At 36.4% G+C, this 20,394-nt stretch overlaps 1 protein-coding gene across 4 annotated transcripts in view; it reads left to right on the forward strand.

The window, feature by feature from the left end:
• Positions 1 to 20,394, forward strand: part of CLINT1 (clathrin interactor 1) — a 73,394-nt gene that overhangs the window by 26,299 nt on the left and 26,701 nt on the right. For all 4 annotated transcript variants that reach the window (XM_030825808.1, XM_003268585.4, XM_003268584.4 and 1 more), the window contains exons 2-5: positions 15,227 to 15,331; positions 15,946 to 16,042; positions 18,472 to 18,580; positions 19,539 to 19,703. In XM_030825808.1, the coding sequence (XP_030681668.1) occupies positions 15,227 to 15,331; positions 15,946 to 16,042; positions 18,472 to 18,580; positions 19,539 to 19,703 (476 nt within the window). The remainder of the gene's footprint in view (positions 1 to 15,226; positions 15,332 to 15,945; positions 16,043 to 18,471; positions 18,581 to 19,538; positions 19,704 to 20,394) is intronic.

The raw sequence follows: 20,394 nt of genomic DNA on the forward strand, positions 1-20,394 counted from the left end.
AGGAAGGGACAGAAGTAATTCAGTGGGAGGAAGGGAGAGAAGTAATCTCTCAAGTGATGCTCAAGCCATAACCTTGGATGGTACTGTCCACTGATACAGTAGAAGGAAAATGTTTGAGGGAAAGTGGTAATGAATTTGTAGTGCACTAACATTGCCAACACTAAATATTAGAAAGATTAATGTGGTCATGGTTTAGAAGATGAATGAAAAGAAGATACCTCAGAAGTGGAGGGAGAGTTAAATGGCTTTTGTAGGAATCTCAGCTAGAAGTGTCTGTATTCTTAGTGCAGAACTAACAGGTGTGGGAAAGTAATGAGAAGTAGACACCAAGCAAATAGTTCCCCAAAGATGGTATCAAATATCCCAGTGACAGCTTGCAGCCTGCTCAGCTTTATGATATGCTCCTGAGATCATGTTTCAGAACAAAAAGTAGTGAAACTACCTTTATGTTACTTCTCAATATACATAGAAAGTAATATTGTTTAAAAAGCAGCTCTGGCTGGGCGCGGTGGCTCAAGCCTATAATCCCAGCACTTTGGGAGGCTGAGGTGGGCAGATGACTTGAGGTCAAGAGTTCAAGACCATCCTGGCCAACATGGCAAAACCCCATTTCTACTAAAAATACAAAAATTAGTGTGACAGCACGTGCCTGTAACCCCAGCTACTCTGGAGGCTGAGGTACAAGAGTCGCTTGAATTTGGGAGGTGGAGACTGCAGTGAGCCGAGATCCTACCGCTGCACTCCAGCTTGGAGGACAGTGCGAGACTCTGTCTTAAAAAAAAAAGTGGCCTGGTGCAGTGGCTCATGCCTGTAATCTCAGCACTTCGGGAGGCCGAGGCGGGCAGGAGCGGATCACGAGGTCAGGAGATCGAGACCATCCTGGGCAACATGGTGCAACCCCGTCTCTACTACAAATACAAAAATTAGCTGGGCATGGTGATGTACGCCTGTAGTCCCAGCTACTCGGGAGACTGAGACAGGAATCGCTTGAACCTGGGAGGTGGAGGTTGCAGTGAGCTGAGATTATGCCACTGCACTCCAGCCTGGCGACAGAGCAAGACTGTCTTCAAAAAAAAAAAAAAGAAAAAAGGATATTTTCACTCTTGGGACTTGATAAAGCTAGTTTCTTTTGATTATCTCCTATATCCTATACATATTTAATTGGCCCCTATGAACAATGTTACCTCTTTATGAGGGGACCCAAAGAAGTAGCTGCTGGTGTGAGAGTGAGAAATCATCCATCTTTTTTATTGTGCTTTTTGTTGTTTCTTTGTCCTGCTATGTGTTATAAGTAAGGCCGGGCGCGGTGGCTCACGCCTGTAATCCCAGCACTTAGGGAGGCCGAGGCCAGATCCCTGAGGTCAAGAGTTTGAGACCAGCCTGGCCAACATGGTGAAACCTCGTCTCTACTAAAAATACAAAAAAAAATTAGCTGGGCAGGGTGGCATGCGCCTGTAGCCCCAGCTACTCGCGGAGGCTGAGGCAGGAGAATTGCTTGAGCCCGGGAGGCGGAGGTTGCGGTGAGCCAAGATCCTGTCACCGCACTCCAGCCTCCAGCCTGGGCAGCAGAGGGAGACTCCATCTCAAAAAAAAAAAAAAAAAAAATTAAAACACGAAGAAAAAAGAAAGCTGTTTAACATAAGGTTATTAAATGAGGGTTATTAAGAAATTAAAACTTAAAGCTAAAAACAGGTAAGAATTTTGAAAGGATTACAATAAAGTTTAAACTTTTTGTTTGTTTGTTTGTTTTTGAGACAGGGTCTTGTTCTGTCGTCTAGTCTGGAGTGTAGTGGCACTACCATGTCTCACTGCAGCCTCAACCTCCCAGGCCCAAGCAGTCTTTCCACCTCAGCCCCACCCTCCACCCTCACCTCCAGTAGCTGGGACTACAGGTGTGTCCTACCACGCCTGGCTAATTTTTAAAAATCTTTTGTAGAGATGGAGGTCTCACTCTGTTGCCCAGGCTTAAATGTGTTTATATATATATATATAGAGAGAGAGAGAGAGAGAGAGGGGAGGGAGAGAGAGAGACAGAGAGAGTGTGTGTGTAGAGACAAGGTCTGTCTATGTTGCCCAGGCAGGTCTTGGACACCTGGGCTCAAGCAGTCGCCCCACCTTGGCCTCCCAAAGTGCTGGGATTACAGCCGTGAACCATCTTGCCAGCCCTTAGGTATTTTGTTTAAACCCAACAAAAACCCATGGTTTTGAAGTACAGTATTTTTAAAAAGCAATGCGAAGCATTTACTCTTAATGAAAAGAATAAAGCAGATGACGTTGAAAATAAGCAAGGTAGGAAACTAAGATTAACAGTAAAAAACAAGAGTTTTAAAAAATGAAATTTAAGGCAAAATAAGAGGCTGAAAGCTAGCTAACAAGAATATAAAAACTTAAAAATAAAAGACTAGAGGAAAACTTATTCATTAGGTAAAAAATAAGAAATAACAGATACCAAAAACAAGAATGGCAAGATGAAAGTATAAACTAAAAATATTTTTGGAAGTTTGAAGAAAAGGACGACTGGTCGCAGTGGCTCATGCCTGTAATCCCAGCACTTTGGAAGGCAGAGGTGGGTGGATCACTTGAGCCCAGGAGTTCAAGACCATCCTAGGCAACATGGCGAAACCCCATCTCTACAAAAAATACAAAAACTAACTGGTGTGGTGGCATGCACCTGTAGTCCCAGCTACTTGGAAGGCTGATATGAGAGGATCGCTTGAGCCTGGGAGGTCGAGACTGTAGTCAGGCATCATCGCACCACTGCACTCCAGCCTGGGTGACAGAGCAAGACCCTGTCTCTAAAGAAAGAAGAAAAGGGCAATTTTTTAGAATAGCATATACCAAAATGAGTTTCTTGGGATACTAACAAGATGTTCCAGGAAAAGGATAAGTTGTCATAAAAGTTTTAGAAATGTTTAATATTGGCGGGGCATGGTGGCTCACGCCTGTAATCTCAGCACTTTGGGAGGCTGAGGCCGGCAGATCGCTTGAGTCTAGGAGTTTGAGACCAGACTAGGCAACATGACGAAACCCTGTCTCTACTAAAAATACAAAAACAAACAAACAAAAAAAATAGCTGGGTGTGGTGGTGTGCACCTGTAGTCCCAGATACCTGGGAGGCTGAGGTGGCAGAATCTCCTGAGCCCAGGGAGGTTGAGGCTGCAGTGAGCTGAAAAATCACACCACTGCACTCTAGCCTGGGCAATCGGAATGAAACTGTGTCTCAAAAAAATAGTGTAATATCTCTCTTGGAGACTCAGAATGCACCATTAAAATAATAGTCTCTGAGAAGTGTTACACGAATAAAGTTGCCTTTGTTTAAACATTTTCCAGACCTTCCCTGGAACCCTTTTTTGACATAGCACCTATTGTATCTTCCAGGCAGAGTATTTTTCACAAAACATCATTTAGACTACTGTTTTAAAAAAATTAAAAATGAAAATCTTGGAAGTTTTAAAGAAACATGATAAGAGAAATCAGCTGGAAACAGAAATAGTTTGAGTTGAGGCTGTCATTCCCAGTCTTTCCTGTTGAGGGCACAGTGTTCCACAGCTAGCCTAGGGGCAGAGAGCAACTTGACACCCTTACCTTCTGGCCCTTCCTCCACCCAAAGCTGTCTTTTTAGTGGTTTTGTTTTCTTTTGTTTTTTGAGGCGGAGTCTTGCTGCCATGCCCAGGTTGGAGTGCAATGGTGTGATCTCCACTCACTGCAACCTCCGCTTCCCGGGTTCAACCAATTCTTCGGCCTCAGCCCCCTGAGTAGCTGGGACTACAGGAACACGCCACTATGCCCAGCTAATTTTTTTTTTTTTTTTTTTTTAAGTAAAGATGGAGTTTCACCATATTGGCCAGGCTGGTCTCGAACTCCTGATCTCAAGTGATCCGCCCGCCTCGGCCACCCAAAGTGCTGGGATTACAGGTGTGAGCCACTATGCCCTGCCCTTTTTAGTTTTTATCTGTGCAGGTGGTGCACTGATAGAATACAGACTGCTGAGTCAGGGGAGTTAGGGGTGATCCCCAGCAAAATTAAATCAGCCCAGGGATACTTCCTTAGCAATTTGAGAGAAGTTTTACTACAAGTGCTATTTTAGTTTTATTTTAAAAAGTCAGTTTTAAAGTTGTATAAATAAAAAATATTTTTAAATTTTTAAACAAATGCTCCCCCTTCAACCCACTCTAGTTATTACCACTCAAACACAGCTGTTTTCATATGGTTTTTTTGGTTCTTCCAGGCTTTGCTCACGTGTACATGTGTTTTTATATAGTTGTTAGTGTTCATATACTTCTGTGTTATGAGGCCTCTTCTTCTATGGCGATGGAAGGAAAGGAATTTTCTAGTGGTGACTGCCTCTGCCTGCTCTGTTGCTTACATTGTTCCAAGCATCATTGCTGCCACATTTTGGAAGCTATTTTTCATCCTACTTCCCTTAACGTCACAATTTGTTTTTCACTTTTGCCAGCCACAAAACAGCCCCTCCTGCAGTCTTACTGCTGCTGGAGTGCCTCTCTGGAAAATAAAAACACCATTGTGGGACTAGCCTGTCTTGAGACAGTTTTTCTGTAAGCCTGTCATCTGCCCAGGTCATAATAGCAGCAGCACCTCTGCTAGAGAGGGAGTAGAAGGGCTTCCATATACAGCATAATAAATAATAACAGAAAACTAAATGCTTTACACATGTCATTTCATTTAATCTCCATTATGATAATAATGCATAGGTACCTTTCAGATGAGGAAGCAGAGTCACACAGTGGTTGATGTGTCCAGGGATCAGGTAGTATATGCCAGAGACAAAATTCAGGCCCTAAAAATCTCTAAAAAATTATTGATCAACTAATATACAATATTACTTTGCATTTGCCACAAAATAGCCATGAAAGATGAAGCAGTTTATGAAAAATACGTAAGTGTGCAATATTTTCCTTTAGTGTGGCCTTGTCTTTTGGAACAGTTTCTGGGGTCTAGGTTCATTTTAATATCTGAAAATGGGCAAAATCTGAAAATTTGGTATTGGTAACCACTGAAGTTGTAAGGAGGGGGAAATAGTTTTCATAGTTTCTTCCTTCCACAGGTCATAATTTAGTTATGGACATCAGGATGTTTTTCTTGGCTTATCGCATTCGTGTAGTTTTCTTTGCACATCTGTTACATAAATTACTAAACTATTTCCTTGAAAAGTTGCCAGTTTAAGTCATGTTTAATAGCGATCAAGAGTTGTTGCTTTTGGGGAAGAAGAATTAAATGACAGACTTTAAGGGGTAGAAATCCCACCACTATCCTGGTTTAAATATTATTTTTTGTTTTGGATCAATCCCTATATTTTTTGAGGCATTAAAATAATTATGTGGTTTTGGGTGTTTCCCAAAAGACTTTATGTTGGACTATAAACATTTAATGACCTTTTATATAAAATGAGTTATTTTAGTCCTTGCTTCTATAAGTTCCTATCTTTTCAATTATCCTCTTATGTAGACATTTTAGTCTGACAAATTGTCGTTTGAAACTAAACTTGGAGTGTTGACTTCTTTAGTGATTATTCATATTAGGTAATCTTTTCTGACCTCGAATTTTTTGTAAAATAATTATTTTCCGTGGCTTGCTTTTGGAAAAAAATTTTAAGATTTATTCTACTAGTTATATTTTAGGACAAACATATTGGTTGTTAGAAATCTCAGAAATTTTAGATGTGAGTCTGGTTAATTTTGCCCCATCCAAACTATTAATTGAATCAATACTGGAAATTTTCTTCGAATGTTAGGTAAACTCTTCTGTAAGCAAGGTACCATGTGTTTCCTAAATGTACAGTTTGCAGTTGTCAGGATTTGGAAACTGGTTTTTAAGCTTGAAATTTTTAGATAAAGACTATTTATAATACTGATAATCTGTACTGGATATTTTTAGAGATTAGAAGGGAAAGTATGGTATAAATAGGTTAATGTCAGCTACTCATCAAATTGCTCAGATTAAATTTCTCGCGTTACATTTCCTGCTATGAAACCATTCTTTGTGAAATACAATAAGTTTTTGATAGATTTTTCTGTACAAAGTGTTGACTTTTTAAAACATCTGGAAGGTTTGACACAGGAAATTTATAATTTTGTTATGATCTCACATGCATGTATGGAAACATGTCACTTGGCTAAACCGGTCCCTGACATCCACCTCACAGCTTAGCTTTGTTCTCCAGCTTTGAGGCTGTGGGACCAAATTATTTCTGTATTAAAAGAAAAAATGACTCAAAGCCAGCCTCTCGTGCTGGTAGTTAATGTGATAGAGTCTGAGAAAATGATAATTCATGGACAGAAAATAAATACTTTACATATATTTAGAGAGGAACACATCAATGTTGGCAATAGCTTGGATTGATGACACAGTCAAATCTATGTGGAATCAGTAAATTTATGAGAAGTGTTCTGCTATGTAAAAGTTTCTTACCTGAGAAATAAGACTTTGGTGACGATGTGTATTCATTACCCGGTGGTGAGGATAAGCACAAGATCTTTAATTTATGGATGAATGTGGGAGATTGTTAACAGTCTGTACAGACATTTCCATTTTCATAATTTTGAAGATACACACAAGGGTCCTTAATCTTCCAAGAATGTTAGGAGTTCTTACAGCTTTTTGAATTTTCCTACTTGCAGAGTATTGTTTGGTGTTTCACTTGCTCCCCCTTCCTCCTCTCCCTTCCTCAAACTGAAAAACACTTACATATAAAACAGTTCCATAATATTTATCTATTTTATCTATAAGTAGTACAATACAGTCTAAAAATTTGAATTAAGGTTACAAGAATATTGAGCCGTATCAATCAGCAATGTTCAGTAGTATTAAAACACCAAGAGTGATTACAATTCTGTGGTTCATTTCTCTGCCTTCATGATAATACTGGACTCAACGATTATTGAAATTGAAGGCCAGCATTAGTCAGAATGAAACAAAGAATTTGGAAGTAGAATTGATGTGACAGTAGGATTGGTTTAAAAAAAGAATACAGTCCTTAATTTTCTGACAACTTAAAACAATTATAATTTTAAAAATAGTTATACCAGTTTCTATGGTCTTACATCATGTCAGGAGGAAACAATTGGAAGGGGTGTTTTTTAACATTAAGACAGCATTTTCTGTAATTTTAATCTCATATGAACAGGCAGCTAGAGTTTGGACTCAGGCAGTTTGCCATGTTTTAAAGATAATTTAGGTCCTCAGTTATAGTAACTAACTTGACCTTTCTTTGAGTATCCAGAATTATTTTAAATAGATTTAAAAAGTACTATGGGGCTCCTCTCCTCCTTCAAAGCCTGGTAGTAAGCTGCTTTTTTACTCATTTGATCATAATTTTTTTTTGACTGAGAAAGCTAAAAGATGGGGTATAATATTTTTGTGCAAATTCCTGATGGTTATTTTTAAAAGCAAAGTTTTGTGTTTCAGCGTTTAGGAATTTAGAGTTCCCTCTTGAAAAGTAAAGAGGAAAACAGAAGATGCATAATCCAGCATAGTCATTTGTGTACAGAGTTGAAGCCATAAATAATATGTATCCCATATACATATGATATCATTGGATTGAATAGGTTATATGTTTTAAGTATTTAATAACTAGGTTACTCTTTTCTGAAAACTTGTTATTGCAGAATGGGTAAGAGAGCTTCAGATTTTAGATGTCTCTGATTTCAGTTTTTCCCTAATCAAACTGGTATTTTCTTTACTTTTAAGAGTACATGTTTAAGAGGAGAGACATCGGTTTCCTCCCTTTCAATTAGATGGTTTGTATTTAATATTTACTAAAACCAAAGAAAATGTAATTTCCATGACTGAGAATGTATCTTTTTAAATATTAATTTGGCATATAGCTCTTCTGTAGCATAATTTGTGATGCTACATTTGATGTCATCTTAGACCAGATTATATTCTATGATTTTAGGACAGTGTGACATAATAGAAAATGGGCTTTGGAATTAAAAGACCTAATAGTTTTTAAATTTGCCATTTACTAGTTGTGGGATTTGGAGTGAGTTTCTTTAGAGGAAGCGTCCAGGATTGTGATATTTGTTTCTTCTGTGCTTTTCTAAACTTTATTTTATTGGAATTCTTGCAATATGGGGGAGTACTATGGTTTATTATTGCTTTAACAGTATGGCTATTTTATAACATGTTCACTATAGCAAAATTATCTCTTCTACTGTGCTATGTTGTCACTCGTGTTAAGACTTTTTCATTGCATTGTATTTCATTTTCATTTTCAGATCAATGAGAGACTTTTTTTTTTGATGGGTGGTGAATATCCCACCATGTGGACGAATCAGTTTTTCCACCTCCCCACATCATTTCTATAGAGCCCCAGATATTCCGTTAACAATGAAAGTAATCTACCTGTTGAATTTAGGAATAGTAGACTTCTTGGCCATTGACAGTACATTTGATACTGTTCACAGGACTGTAATGAGATATAACTTGGTATTAAAATATGAGTATTGAGCCTATAAAATGTTCAGCTTGCAAACAAGGGTAATGTGGTGGAGGCTATCCCCTGATAAAAAATGAATATCACAAGATTCATTATCTAGCTTCTAGAGTTATTCTTAAAACTATTTCTCTAATGTTATGGATGGAAACATAAAAAGAAAGAGCAAATGTTTCTGGTTTAAGACTTTTGTTACCTGAGGAAACTGTCTTCTACAGCAGTGGTCTAACCTTTTTGGCACCAGGGATCGGTTTTGTGGAAGACAATTTTTCCACAGACCAGGGGTTGGGGAGGATAGTTTCTGGGTGAAACTGTTCCATCTCAGACCGTCAGGCATTATTAGATTCTCATAAGGAGCACACAACCTAGGTCCCTCACATGCACAGTTCACAACAGGGTTCACGCTCCTATGAGAATCTAAGGCCACCACTGATCTGACAGGAGGCAGAGCTCAGGCAGTGATGCTCGCTCGCCGCTGCTCACGTCCTGCTGTGCAGCCCCATTCCCAACAGGCCGGTCCGCAACTCTGGGGGTTGGATACCCCTATTCTACAATGTTAATTTTATGGGTGTTTTATGGTTAAAAAAATATTAAGATTTATACTTAATAAGAGCGTAACCGTTCTACAACACTTAATTTATAAAAGTATCTTTTCTGAAACCTTTGTGGCATTGAGGATAAAAGGTGACTTTTAAATACAGGTTTTGATGTCAAGAATTATTCATCCCTAATACAGTTTTTAAAAATCATATTAATTCCAAAATTGGGTACTTAAATTGTTCTCTGTGGTTTTGCATACATAGCACTTGGTGTACATATTTTAGTCTGTATGTATATATTTTAGTTACTGTTTGCTGCACTTATTAACCTGATAAGATATTGGAAGTGCAGATAATATTCATGTGGTCTACCATGATGTTTACTTGCCTATAAATAGTTAAAATGTAGCTAATGATGATACAGTACTTGTATTTTTAATGGCCTTTAGTAGTTTAACCTTGGTTACAATATAATACTTTGAAAAAATTTGGAAAATACAGGAAAGTATTAATATAAAGAAAAAAACCATTATTTAAAACTGTTGCTTGGAACTAAGTTATGTTTATTTCTGTCTCCAGATGTTTCTGTCTTTTAAATTATCTTAGTATGGGTGTGTGTATGCATGTATACATCAAAACACATTTAGATGTCTCAAATAAAAGATTGCCTGATCTCAGGATGAGTGAAATCTTGACAATAAGCTTAAAACAAAGAGAAACCGTATAAAAAATATAGATTCATTTGACTTCAGCTTTTTTAAAAGGAATAAAATTTAAAAGGCAAACTGGGAAAAATACTTCTCAATCTGTTTCAGTTTCCTCCTTATTCCTTTGTTAGCAGTTAGTAACACATTATACCTATACTTTACCTTTTCTCTTGGTATATAGTTTTGTTTTAGCAAAGCATATTCTTGAACTTTTAAGAGGAAAAAATACCAATAAGGACTGCTCAAGTTTTTTCTTGTTAATTATTTTACTGATGATTCTTAATGTAGATAAGAAGTATTGGCTATCGGTAAGTAAAAGCCTCATTTTAGCTTTTAACCAATTCTACCTCTAAAAACTGGACTGAAACTTACCAAGTAAAATAATTTGATATTACCTGAATATCAAGTAGTCAAATAAGCAGAAAATGGAGAATAAAGAGGAGGGCTACAATGAACACTAGTAATTTATAAACTGAATAGTTGACCCTTAACTAACTGAATATTGGCTGTGTTTACATAGCTCTAGAAGCATGTGTTAGTCCATTTTCATGCTGCTGATAAAGGCATACCCAAGACTGGGAAGAAAAAGAGGTTTAATTGGACTTACAGTTCCACATGGCTGGGGAGGCCCCAGAATCATGGCGGGAGGTGAAAGGCACTTTTTCCATGGCAGCAGCAAGAGAAAATGAGGAAGAGGCAAAAGCAGAAACCCCTGATAAGACCATCAGATCTTGGGAGGGATAGCATTAGATATACCTAATGTAAATGACGAGCTAACAGGTGCAGCACACCAACATGGCACGTGTATACACCTGCACGTTGTGCACATGTACCCTAGAACTTAAAGTATAAAAAAAAAAAAAAAAGACCATCAGATCTCATGAGACTTACTCACTACCACGAGAACAGTATGAGGGAAACCACCCTCATGATTCAAATTATCTCCCACCAGGTCCCTCCCAACACGTGGGAATTATGAGAGTACAATTCAAGATGAGATTTGGGTGGGGACACAGAGCCAAACCATATCAAATCATGTGTGCAAAACTTGAGGACGGTAACTTCTCGCAGTTGGCACTAAAGATCTAGTGAGTCAGTGTTGCTGAGTTGTGCAGAGTTAAGTTGCTGGAGCGTTCTGAGAAGCAGGTGTGAAAACGAGTAAAAGCACTGTGGAAACAACAAACAGTTTCATCAATATAAACAATAATGATTGTGTCTGTGGATTTTATTCTTGTATTCTTCGTTCTTTGGTGATTCCTTCCATCTTTCATTCCCTCTCTTAACTTTCTTTTTGGCCTAATATTAGAGTCCCTTAAGATTTGGTATTGTTAGCCAGTTATACTGCTGAACTACCCAGTAGTTGTAACTGTTAAATTTAAACAGTGTGATCCTAATAATTACCTATCTTTATCAGGACAGAGAAACCTACTCTTCAGGTTACTCATTTTCAAGACTCTTGTTTTAAGCAAAGAGAAAGTTAATATGTTGAGTAAGCCTAGGTAGAACACATGTGAGAAGGGCTCATTTTGTACTTTCTGGTGACTATTAGATTGTTCTCAAAATTACAGATACTATTTAAACTAGTGAAGAAATGTAAAAATTACAGCAACATTTTTTTTCCTGGTTTATATTCTCTTATGAAACAGCAGCATTTCTTAAAGTTATTTTTCTTCTTTTACTTTCCCTCCATTATTACATTCTCATGTCTCTTTATGTTTGCAGAAATTAAATACAGATAAAAATCTGTAAATAAAAGGTAGTTATTGATGGCGACAGCAGAAATGTTAAAAATCATTAGATATTTTGTGAGTCAAGTTTTCTTTTGATATTACTGTCAGACTCGTTTAAAATAATATACAGAAAAATTTTTTGGTGTTATCAAAGTATTCTTGGTTACTTTCTTAAGTGTTATAATGATAATTACATGAAAGGAAATGTAAGTAGAAAAGCCTGTATCCAAAGACTTTCAGCCTTCAACAGAAGGTCATAATAATGGTTGCCTGTACCTTAAGAAAACAGCAACTAAGTGTAAAGAGATAACTTTTTAAAATTTCAAGTTAGGAATCTCAATTTAGGATTGGTGAAAGTCCATAAGTCACTTGTTTGACTGTAGTGTTAGTTTAAATGGTATGAAATTTATTGGGGAGGGGCAGTGTCTTTTTCTGTAATTTTGTTTGCAGATCAAATTCTAGACCTTTGTCTGGATTGTTGTGTGTGTTTAAGAAACCATTGAGAGTGCCCCCTCTAGCGTCTGTGATACACTCTTAAAACATTTGTGTCAGAAGTTTTCAGAATTAAACTAGCCGTTTTTTCCTTTCAAATCTGGACATAATTTTTATTTTTATTTTTAGCACGGAGGGATTGTTTTCCTTTTTAAACAAGGTCACTGGAATTATGGGTAGGGCATAGATTGAGGGCAGTAGAAAACATGAGAAAGGAACGATCAAAATGCCATTTCTACCTTTTTAGAAATAGTTATTTTTAAATGACCTGGAATAAGGCCAAACCATACAGTGTTGTTTTTAGTTTACATTTGTTTCTGAATTAATTGAAGCTTAAAATACTTTGTCTTGGAATTCTTTGTGCCATCAAATCTCATCTTGAGGGAGTTCTTTGCAGTTTCTGAAAGCAACAGCTTCATTGGAAAATAGCTTTTTTGTGAGGAGGGGAATGGGAGACAGGGTCTTGTTCTCTGTAGCGTCAACCTCCTGGGCTTATGCAGTCCTCCCACGTCAGCGTCCTGAGAAGCTGGGACCACAGGTACACGCTACCACGCCTGGCAAATTTTTGTATTTTTTGTAGTGACGGAGTTTTGCCATGTTGGCCAGGCTGGTGTCGAACTTGTAGGCTCAAGCAATCCACCTGCCTCGTCCTCCCAAAGTGCTGGGGATTATGGGTAGGAGCCACTGCACCTGGCCTGGAAAATAACTTTTAATAGATCTGGATTCTTTGTGAAAGCATTCTGTTATTTTTTTGTTTTATGTTTGCCATATCCTTCTGTGGATATACTTAATAACTATATTGTGAGTATGTTCTGATGGCTCCCATTGTTTTTCAACCAAAGAAATGAGGAGATTCTTAGATTATTGGCTCTCTGCCACCTCTCCCTCTAAACACAGCACTCACACAGGCCTTCAGCTAAGAATCTTGTGAAGGGTTAGGGAAACAGAACCTTTCTTATTTGACCCATGAGCCTTTGTCACTTGAACAAGGAAAGCAGTGTTCTGAAAGCTACAGCATTTATGAAGGCTCTGGTAAAAATATTTCATGTACATGGACTGGAGATTAACTTCTTTCATCTTTTTCTCCAACAAATTAAACAATGCAAAGAGATTTCAAGTGCATTCTTGGTAATGAAATGCTTGGGTGAATTATAATCCTAATTGCTATTGTTCATTTTCACAGCTGCATTTTGACACTTTTAACTGCCTAAGCCAAGCATTCTTCAGCCACCAGGATAAACAAAAGCATTCTGAAATTCATCATTTTGTGGCATCTTAAATTGTGAATCTGTTATTGGCTGCCTTAGTTTTATTTTGGTTCCATGGTTGATAAAATTAGGAAAATTATTCTACATTTTTACATAAAACTGTTGTAATAGAACCATTACTGGATTTTAACAAAAATGTATTCCTTAGTGGTCTTAACATTTTTAAGGGGGGGTGGGCAGTGGAGATTGTGGATTTATTTTAGTCCTGGGGAAGGAATTTATATTTATTTCATCACATTAACTGATATCTTAGGAGGCAGCTTTCTCCAGGATTTGAAAGAAAATAATAGTATTTTGCTTTTCTTCCATAGTAGAACAGTGTTCTGAATTTAAATCTGAAAGCCAGATTGATTCAGTTTTTTGGCAAGTCACATTTATATGCATAATTGTTCCTTTAAAATTTGACCCAAACCTGTTTGTTGGTCTGTTCTTTAAACATGAAGAAATTGAAGTGTTTGTAATAAATTTGAAATTTATATTTAAGAGATTTGAGTGCCAATTTCAACCAAACCTTCCTTATTTTAAAAATAGAACTTTTTGATGACTGAAAAACCATATAGCAAAAGTGGGGTATATGTATGTAATAGTTACCAAATTCTGATTTTTCACTATTTCTAAGACTTAATGTTAAGTGGAAGAATTGAATTACCATATTCACAGATACCTGTTATAACAATTGTTTGGTAATAATTGGAGCTTTCGATGTCAAATGAATACTACTCTAGGATGTCAGATTTTTGCAGTATTTCTTTATTCTCAAAGTGTCTTTGGATTCTTAAATTCGTATAAGCCTGAGAAATTCCATTTTAACCAAATATTTTGCCATCTCATGTCTTAATCTGATTTTTTCCAAAGTGAATTCTTTCATATAAAAATATTACATAATGTTTTGAAATATTCCTAATAGATGGTTATTTTATATATATTTCCTTTTGTTTTTTGGAGACAGGGTCTTGCTCTGTTGCCCAGGCTGGAGTACAGTTGGGCGATCATGGCTTCCTGAAGCCTTGACCTACTGGGATCAAGCAGTCTTCCCACCTCAGCCTCCCCAGTAGCTGGGACTACAGGTGCATGCCAACATGTCTGGCTAATTTTTATTTATTTATTTATTTTTTTTGGAGACCAGGTCTCACTGTGTTGCCCAGGCTGGTGTTGGTTATTATATTTAATAGTAATAATAGCTAACATATATTGAGTACTTTCTATATATCAGACACTGTGCTAAATAAACACCATTTGCTGTGCTAGCCTTTGAGGTAGTATTCTTATTTATTGGTTGAGGAAACTGAGATGAAGATAATTAACATAATTTTGTCAAAGGTCACATAGTAAGTGATTGGAATCAGATCTTTCTGACTCCTGAGGCCCATGTTCTTGATTATTGCCGAAGACCTAAGGGAAAGTTAAGTGTCCATCATACAATCTCCTGATGGAATATTATGCAGCCAGTAAAAGTGAGGGTTACAGTGAATATATGACATAGAAGTGCATATGATAGAGTAAAGGAAAAAAGTCTCAAGGATTACAGTTCAATGTTTATAGTCGTTCTAAACATCTGTAGATATCTTTGATTTATTCTTTTTTAAAAATGTGATATAGATACTGTTCAGCTGTTAAATAATTTTGCCTAATTTATAGAATTTCTATAAGCAGGAAACATAAGCCTGCATTGCATGTAAACCAGATCTGGTCAAGAAACTGACAACTTAGTTTTATAATAGACTCCAGCATGTTCAGTTTTTTTTTTTTTTTTTAATTTGACCCTCAGCCATTTTTTACTGGACTTACGCCAGCTCTAATGTAATCTCTCATCTGTATTCTTGAAGGCTAATGGAATAGTAAAATCTGCTTAAAGATAACTTAAGTGTGTTACATAGTGTCCTTGGGGTAGCTTGTGCACAAAAGATGTTTTCTCTCCCATCCTGTAGAGGTAGCTCATTAGGACACCCAGTAGTGTCATTATTAAGTTTTCATGTGTTTCTCAGTTTTAATGCTAATCTTTGTGCGTGTGTGCGTGCATTTTTTTTCTCTACAGCACCAATGTGGTTATGAATTATTCAGAGATCGAGTCTAAGGTTCGAGAGGCAACGAACGATGATCCTTGGGGACCTTCTGGGCAACTCATGGGAGAGATTGCCAAGTAAGTGATAATTTGACTCAGCAGTGCAGAAAAAAATCAAAGTGTCTTAACACAGAAATGTGAAATTTGCTTTCAGATTTAAACTACTTGGCTGCCAAAATATAAATTTTGCATAATCATTCAGATAGTAATGTAGAAAGTTTCAGATACTAATGTGGAAAGTTTTATGCAATCCATTCCCCTTAAAAATTTGGCTCAAAAAAGAAACCCACAATGTGTCTTTTTCAATGAAGTTTTGAGATATGCTGTAGCTCACCATGTAAAATTTTGACAAATGCATGTAAAATAACTTGAAGTGAAAGTTACAGAAAATTTTTTCTGTGAACATCTGGGCCATTGTACCAGTGAACGAAGAGCTTGCAAAGTATATTAATTAATTTAATTAATTATTAATTACAAAGTATTGATTAATTAGTGGGGTTTACATATGTGCCAGGTAGTGTATAAAACATAGGGAAAACATTTTCAAGGAAGTACATATCTTCTAAATTTTTTGAATTAAGTTTATTAATTTGTAAAAACTCTTCGGGGAAACACCAAATTAGAACAAGTCTGCCATCTACTGTCAAAATTAATATATTGCAGACTCTTAAAGAAAATGATTCTTTTTTCAGGGCTACATTTATGTATGAACAGTTTCCAGAACTTATGAACATGCTTTGGTCACGAATGTTAAAAGACAACAAAAAGAATTGGAGAAGAGTTTATAAGGTATGGACACAAGTCTGCTTTAATTACTTGACATGCTGAAAACATGCTGGAAATTTAAGGTATATATACATAGGTGATTTTGAAGTATATTAAATCCTAGAATAGAATAATCGAAAACACATGAAAGAAGTAGATGTGTTATTTGTGTTCTGTTTTCTAGTCATCATGAACAATTGTTCTGAATGAGAAATTCTTAATAATACTTCTAAATGTTGATTATTTCTTAAAATTTTTCCTACTAAAATGTTTGTGCATATCAAAAATAATGAATCTATAGTAGAGTAGTGTGCATGTTTAGTGTATGAGCAGTTAAGATGAATACCACAGTCTGATATGGTTTGTCAGCGACATAGAAATTTACCTAATTTATGATAGTATTCTCACAGTATTGTTTATCAAAAATGTTCAAAATATAATTCTAACTTTAAATTTATGAATATGAACTTTTTATCAGATTCCTTTTGTTCTGATCTCATATAATGCAGAATTCTATAATAATATAGTCATCTATGCTTCTATAACCTACCATATTTTCTTGCTTCTTCAGAATGTTTTTCTTTGCTATCCAAAATGACATAGTTTGGCTTTTAAGATTGAAAATCTATGTGTTAGTGTCATTTTTTTAATGTTATTTCTTTCTGAAAACATTCAGTGTCATTCCCTCAGGTTGTATGGTAGGTGTGATGAAATAATTGAAATTTCTGTAAATTAAATTTCCTTTTGGTTTTTTGGTTTTTTAAAAATTCTTGGGTAAACTCCTTTTTTAAAGTCATATATACCACATAAGGACATTTTAGTCAATGATGGTCTGCTTATATGACAGTGGTCCCAGTGGAATATAATACTCTATTTTTTCTGTACCTTTTCTATGTTTAGATACAAAAATACTCAGCATTGTGTTATAGCTGCCTATAGTAGTCATTACAGTAACAATGCTGCACAGGCTTGTAGCCAAGAAGCAATAGGTTGTCCCATAGATTGTCAGTGTGTAGCAGGCCATACCATCTAGGTTTGTGTAAGTACACTCTATGATATTAATACAATGACGAAATCGCCTAATGGCACATTACGCAGAACATATCCCCATCGTTAAGTGACACATGGCTGTAAATTACTGGTAGAAGGAGGTTTTGTGTCCCTCAGTTTCACCAACCTAACTAGATTTTTTTTGTTTTTGCTGCCCCCTACTCTCCGCCTAACTAGATTTTCATATACCTGATCAAGTGAAGTTTGTTCCAAGCATTGTTAAGTTCAAAAGGTACAATTTATTATATAGTATTTTCACAAAGTTTTGTAGGAGTAACTACTGTCTAATTCCAGAACATTTTTATCACCCTGTAAAGAAACCCTATACCCATTAGCAGTCATTCTAAATTTACATTTTAACAAAATTTAATTTGGGAGTGGGGGTTGGTTGTTGTTTGTTTGTTTTTGAGACAGTCTGGCTTTGTCACCCAAGCCAGAATGCGGTGGCGTGCCCTTGGCTCACTGCAGTCTTGACTTCCTGGGCTCAAGAGATCCTCCTGCCTCAACCTCCTAAGTAGCCAGGACTACAGGTGTGCGCCACAATACCCAGCTATTTTTTTTGTGTGTGTTTGAAGATGTCTCTCTGTTTTGCAAAATTTTCTACCTTCAGGTTTTTTTAATTATTATTTTTTGGTAACAATCTGTTTTTTTTTTTTTTTTTTTTTTTTTTGAGACAGAGTTTCTCTGTCGCCGAGGCTGGAATGCAGTGGTGTGGGCTCAGCTCACTGCAACCTTCACCTGGGTTCGAGTGTTTCTTGTGCCTCAGCCACCTCAGTAGCTGGGATTACAGGCATGGGCCACCATGCCCAGCTAATTTTTGTATTTTTAGTAGAGACGAGGTTTCACCATGTTGCCCAGTCTGGTCTCAAATTCGTGACCTCAAGTGATCCGCCCACCTTGGCCTCCCAGGAAGTGCTGGGGTTACAGGCATGAGCCACTGAGACTGGCCACAGCCTTTTAAAACAAAAGCCACATAATTAACCTCAAAATTAAATTTTATCTGGGGAAAATACTATAGTATTGTTTAATTACCAAATAATTTCTGGCAATTCAGTTCCATAATGCTCAGATGAAAAGTAAAAACTGAGTCAGCTTTCTGAAACCTTATTGTCTATTTATATGATACATTCTGATATTTTGAACATCAGAGTTATTCTTTTAAGTCTTTGACACATAGTATCCAGTAGATGATTTATAATTATTTATTATGCTTAATATAAGAGGAACTTCAAATTGATTATGTAAGTTCTAGATTATGTGTTTAAAGTCTAATGTAAAGAAACCTCACCACCAGCATGAAGATTCTTTATTTGCTAATGTTAGAATTATTTGTTTTTAACCATTTACCAAAGCTCTACTGGAATTTATTTCATTAAATCATTTATTGCTTTGTATTTTTACAGTCGTTGCTGCTCCTAGCGTACCTCATAAGGAATGGATCAGAGCGTGTTGTTACAAGTGCCAGAGAACACATTTATGATTTACGATCCCTGGAAAATTACCACTTTGTAGGTGAGCAATAGAAAAACCTTATAAGCAAATTAAAACAGTAGTTGGAGTTGTCAGTCACCTGAACCAGCTTAGAAGCTTCTCTGCTCTAATTAGAATGTGACTGTTGCTGGTTGTGTGACGAGTGCAGAATCCAAGACGTGGGGCCCTAGAGTATTAATTAGTGAAGACAAGAACTTGCAGAAAAGACTGGCTAATAACAACAGAACCAACACAACATGAGTGTTCGGGTTTATATTAAAATATGCACTGGAGACTGGTCCCCTGTGGTGTCCATAAAGGAATAGCTTTAATCATATGGGAAGAAAAGGTTAGAGCTCCAAAACACACACATCTGTTTGAAGCTGGGTTTTTTTTTCCCTCCCACCAAATAATATTTACTGTGCAAAGGCAGCAAGGCCACAGTGTGTTTTGAATGTGAAAGAGGCTATTGAATGAAGCACATTTCATTTTGTAGCATACCCCAGTTGTAAGCACTTTAAAAATTCAGTTTTTGAGCTACGCTAAAACTTCATAATTAGTGTCTCAGACTTGTACTGGAGAAACCAAGACATTTGTATGCTTTTCAGTTGTTAACATGCTAAAGTGGTTCTTCTTTTGATTTGTTTTCTTAAAATATGATAGAAAAACACAATAGCACTTACGGATATTTCTATTTTGTGTGGTCATCATCAGTAATCCTTTTTAGTGAATCTTTAATTGACCTTGCATAGTACCATTATCTGTGGTCCTTTTTAGTTCATCTTTACATGCTGTATAAGCCAAAATTCCATTTTAGAACATAGAATTTGCTGAAGAGGAAATGACAAAGTTAAATAGCACAACTTGCCTCTTTCTGTTGTTTTTTAAATATTGAAGTTAGTTTCTTATGTTGAAGTTTTTGTGTCTTTTTTTATCTTAAAGAGCTTGATACATATTAAGTGAATTCTTAGGTTTTGCTTATCTCTTACCATCCTCATAGATGAGCATGGCAAGGATCAGGGTATAAATATTCGACAGAAGGTGAAGGAATTGGTTGAATTTGCCCAGGATGACGACAGGCTTCGTGAAGAGCGAAAGAAAGCAAAGAAGAACAAAGACAAGTATGTTGGGGTTTCCTCAGACAGTGTTGGAGGATTCAGATACAGTGAGTATCAAAGACAAGCTGACACCTAAGCATCAGCTTAGCTTCTTGAGTATATTTTAAGAGTCAGTGAAATACCAAAGACCAAAATGCTAATTTTCTTTTCTAGGAATACATAGAATACTAAAATACACGCAGTACTAATTTTGGCTTCTACTATCACATGAATCTTCCTATTTTTAACTTGTGGGTTCGGCAATAGGATTTTAACCATTAATGGCTAATTATATGACTGCATACTTTGAGGTGTCATCCAGAGATTAAAACAGATGTATGCCCTTCCCTCTTAGGATTGCCATTTTAAAAAGAAGGAGGAAGAAAGTTTCTATAACTCAGAGTTTAGAGTATAAAAATATAAAGTTTGATCAGGAAATTCATCTTTCTAATTTGAAACCAATTTAGCTGTATTTTTGGCCCAAACCAGATAAGCTTCCTGGCAGTCATTCCAGCCTCAGTCTCTCTTTCTTTATTTAAGCATTGCATAATTTGACATATAAAAGAAGACACGATACTTTCAGTTTTTCATCTAGGCCTATCGCTTTGTTTATTCTTCCCAATACACTTAAAAGCAGCTAAAACATTCATCTTTCATGTTTGTTTTTAATGTAATAATATAGTTTCTCTAAAATAGGGCATAGGTGCTTGAAGCAGATACACAAAATAAGAACTGTCTTTCACTGCATGTCCCTTTGGA

Source organism: Nomascus leucogenys, chromosome 2 (genome assembly GCF_006542625.1).
Source record: "Nomascus leucogenys isolate Asia chromosome 2, Asia_NLE_v1, whole genome shotgun sequence".
NCBI lineage: Eukaryota > Metazoa > Chordata > Mammalia > Primates > Hylobatidae > Nomascus > Nomascus leucogenys.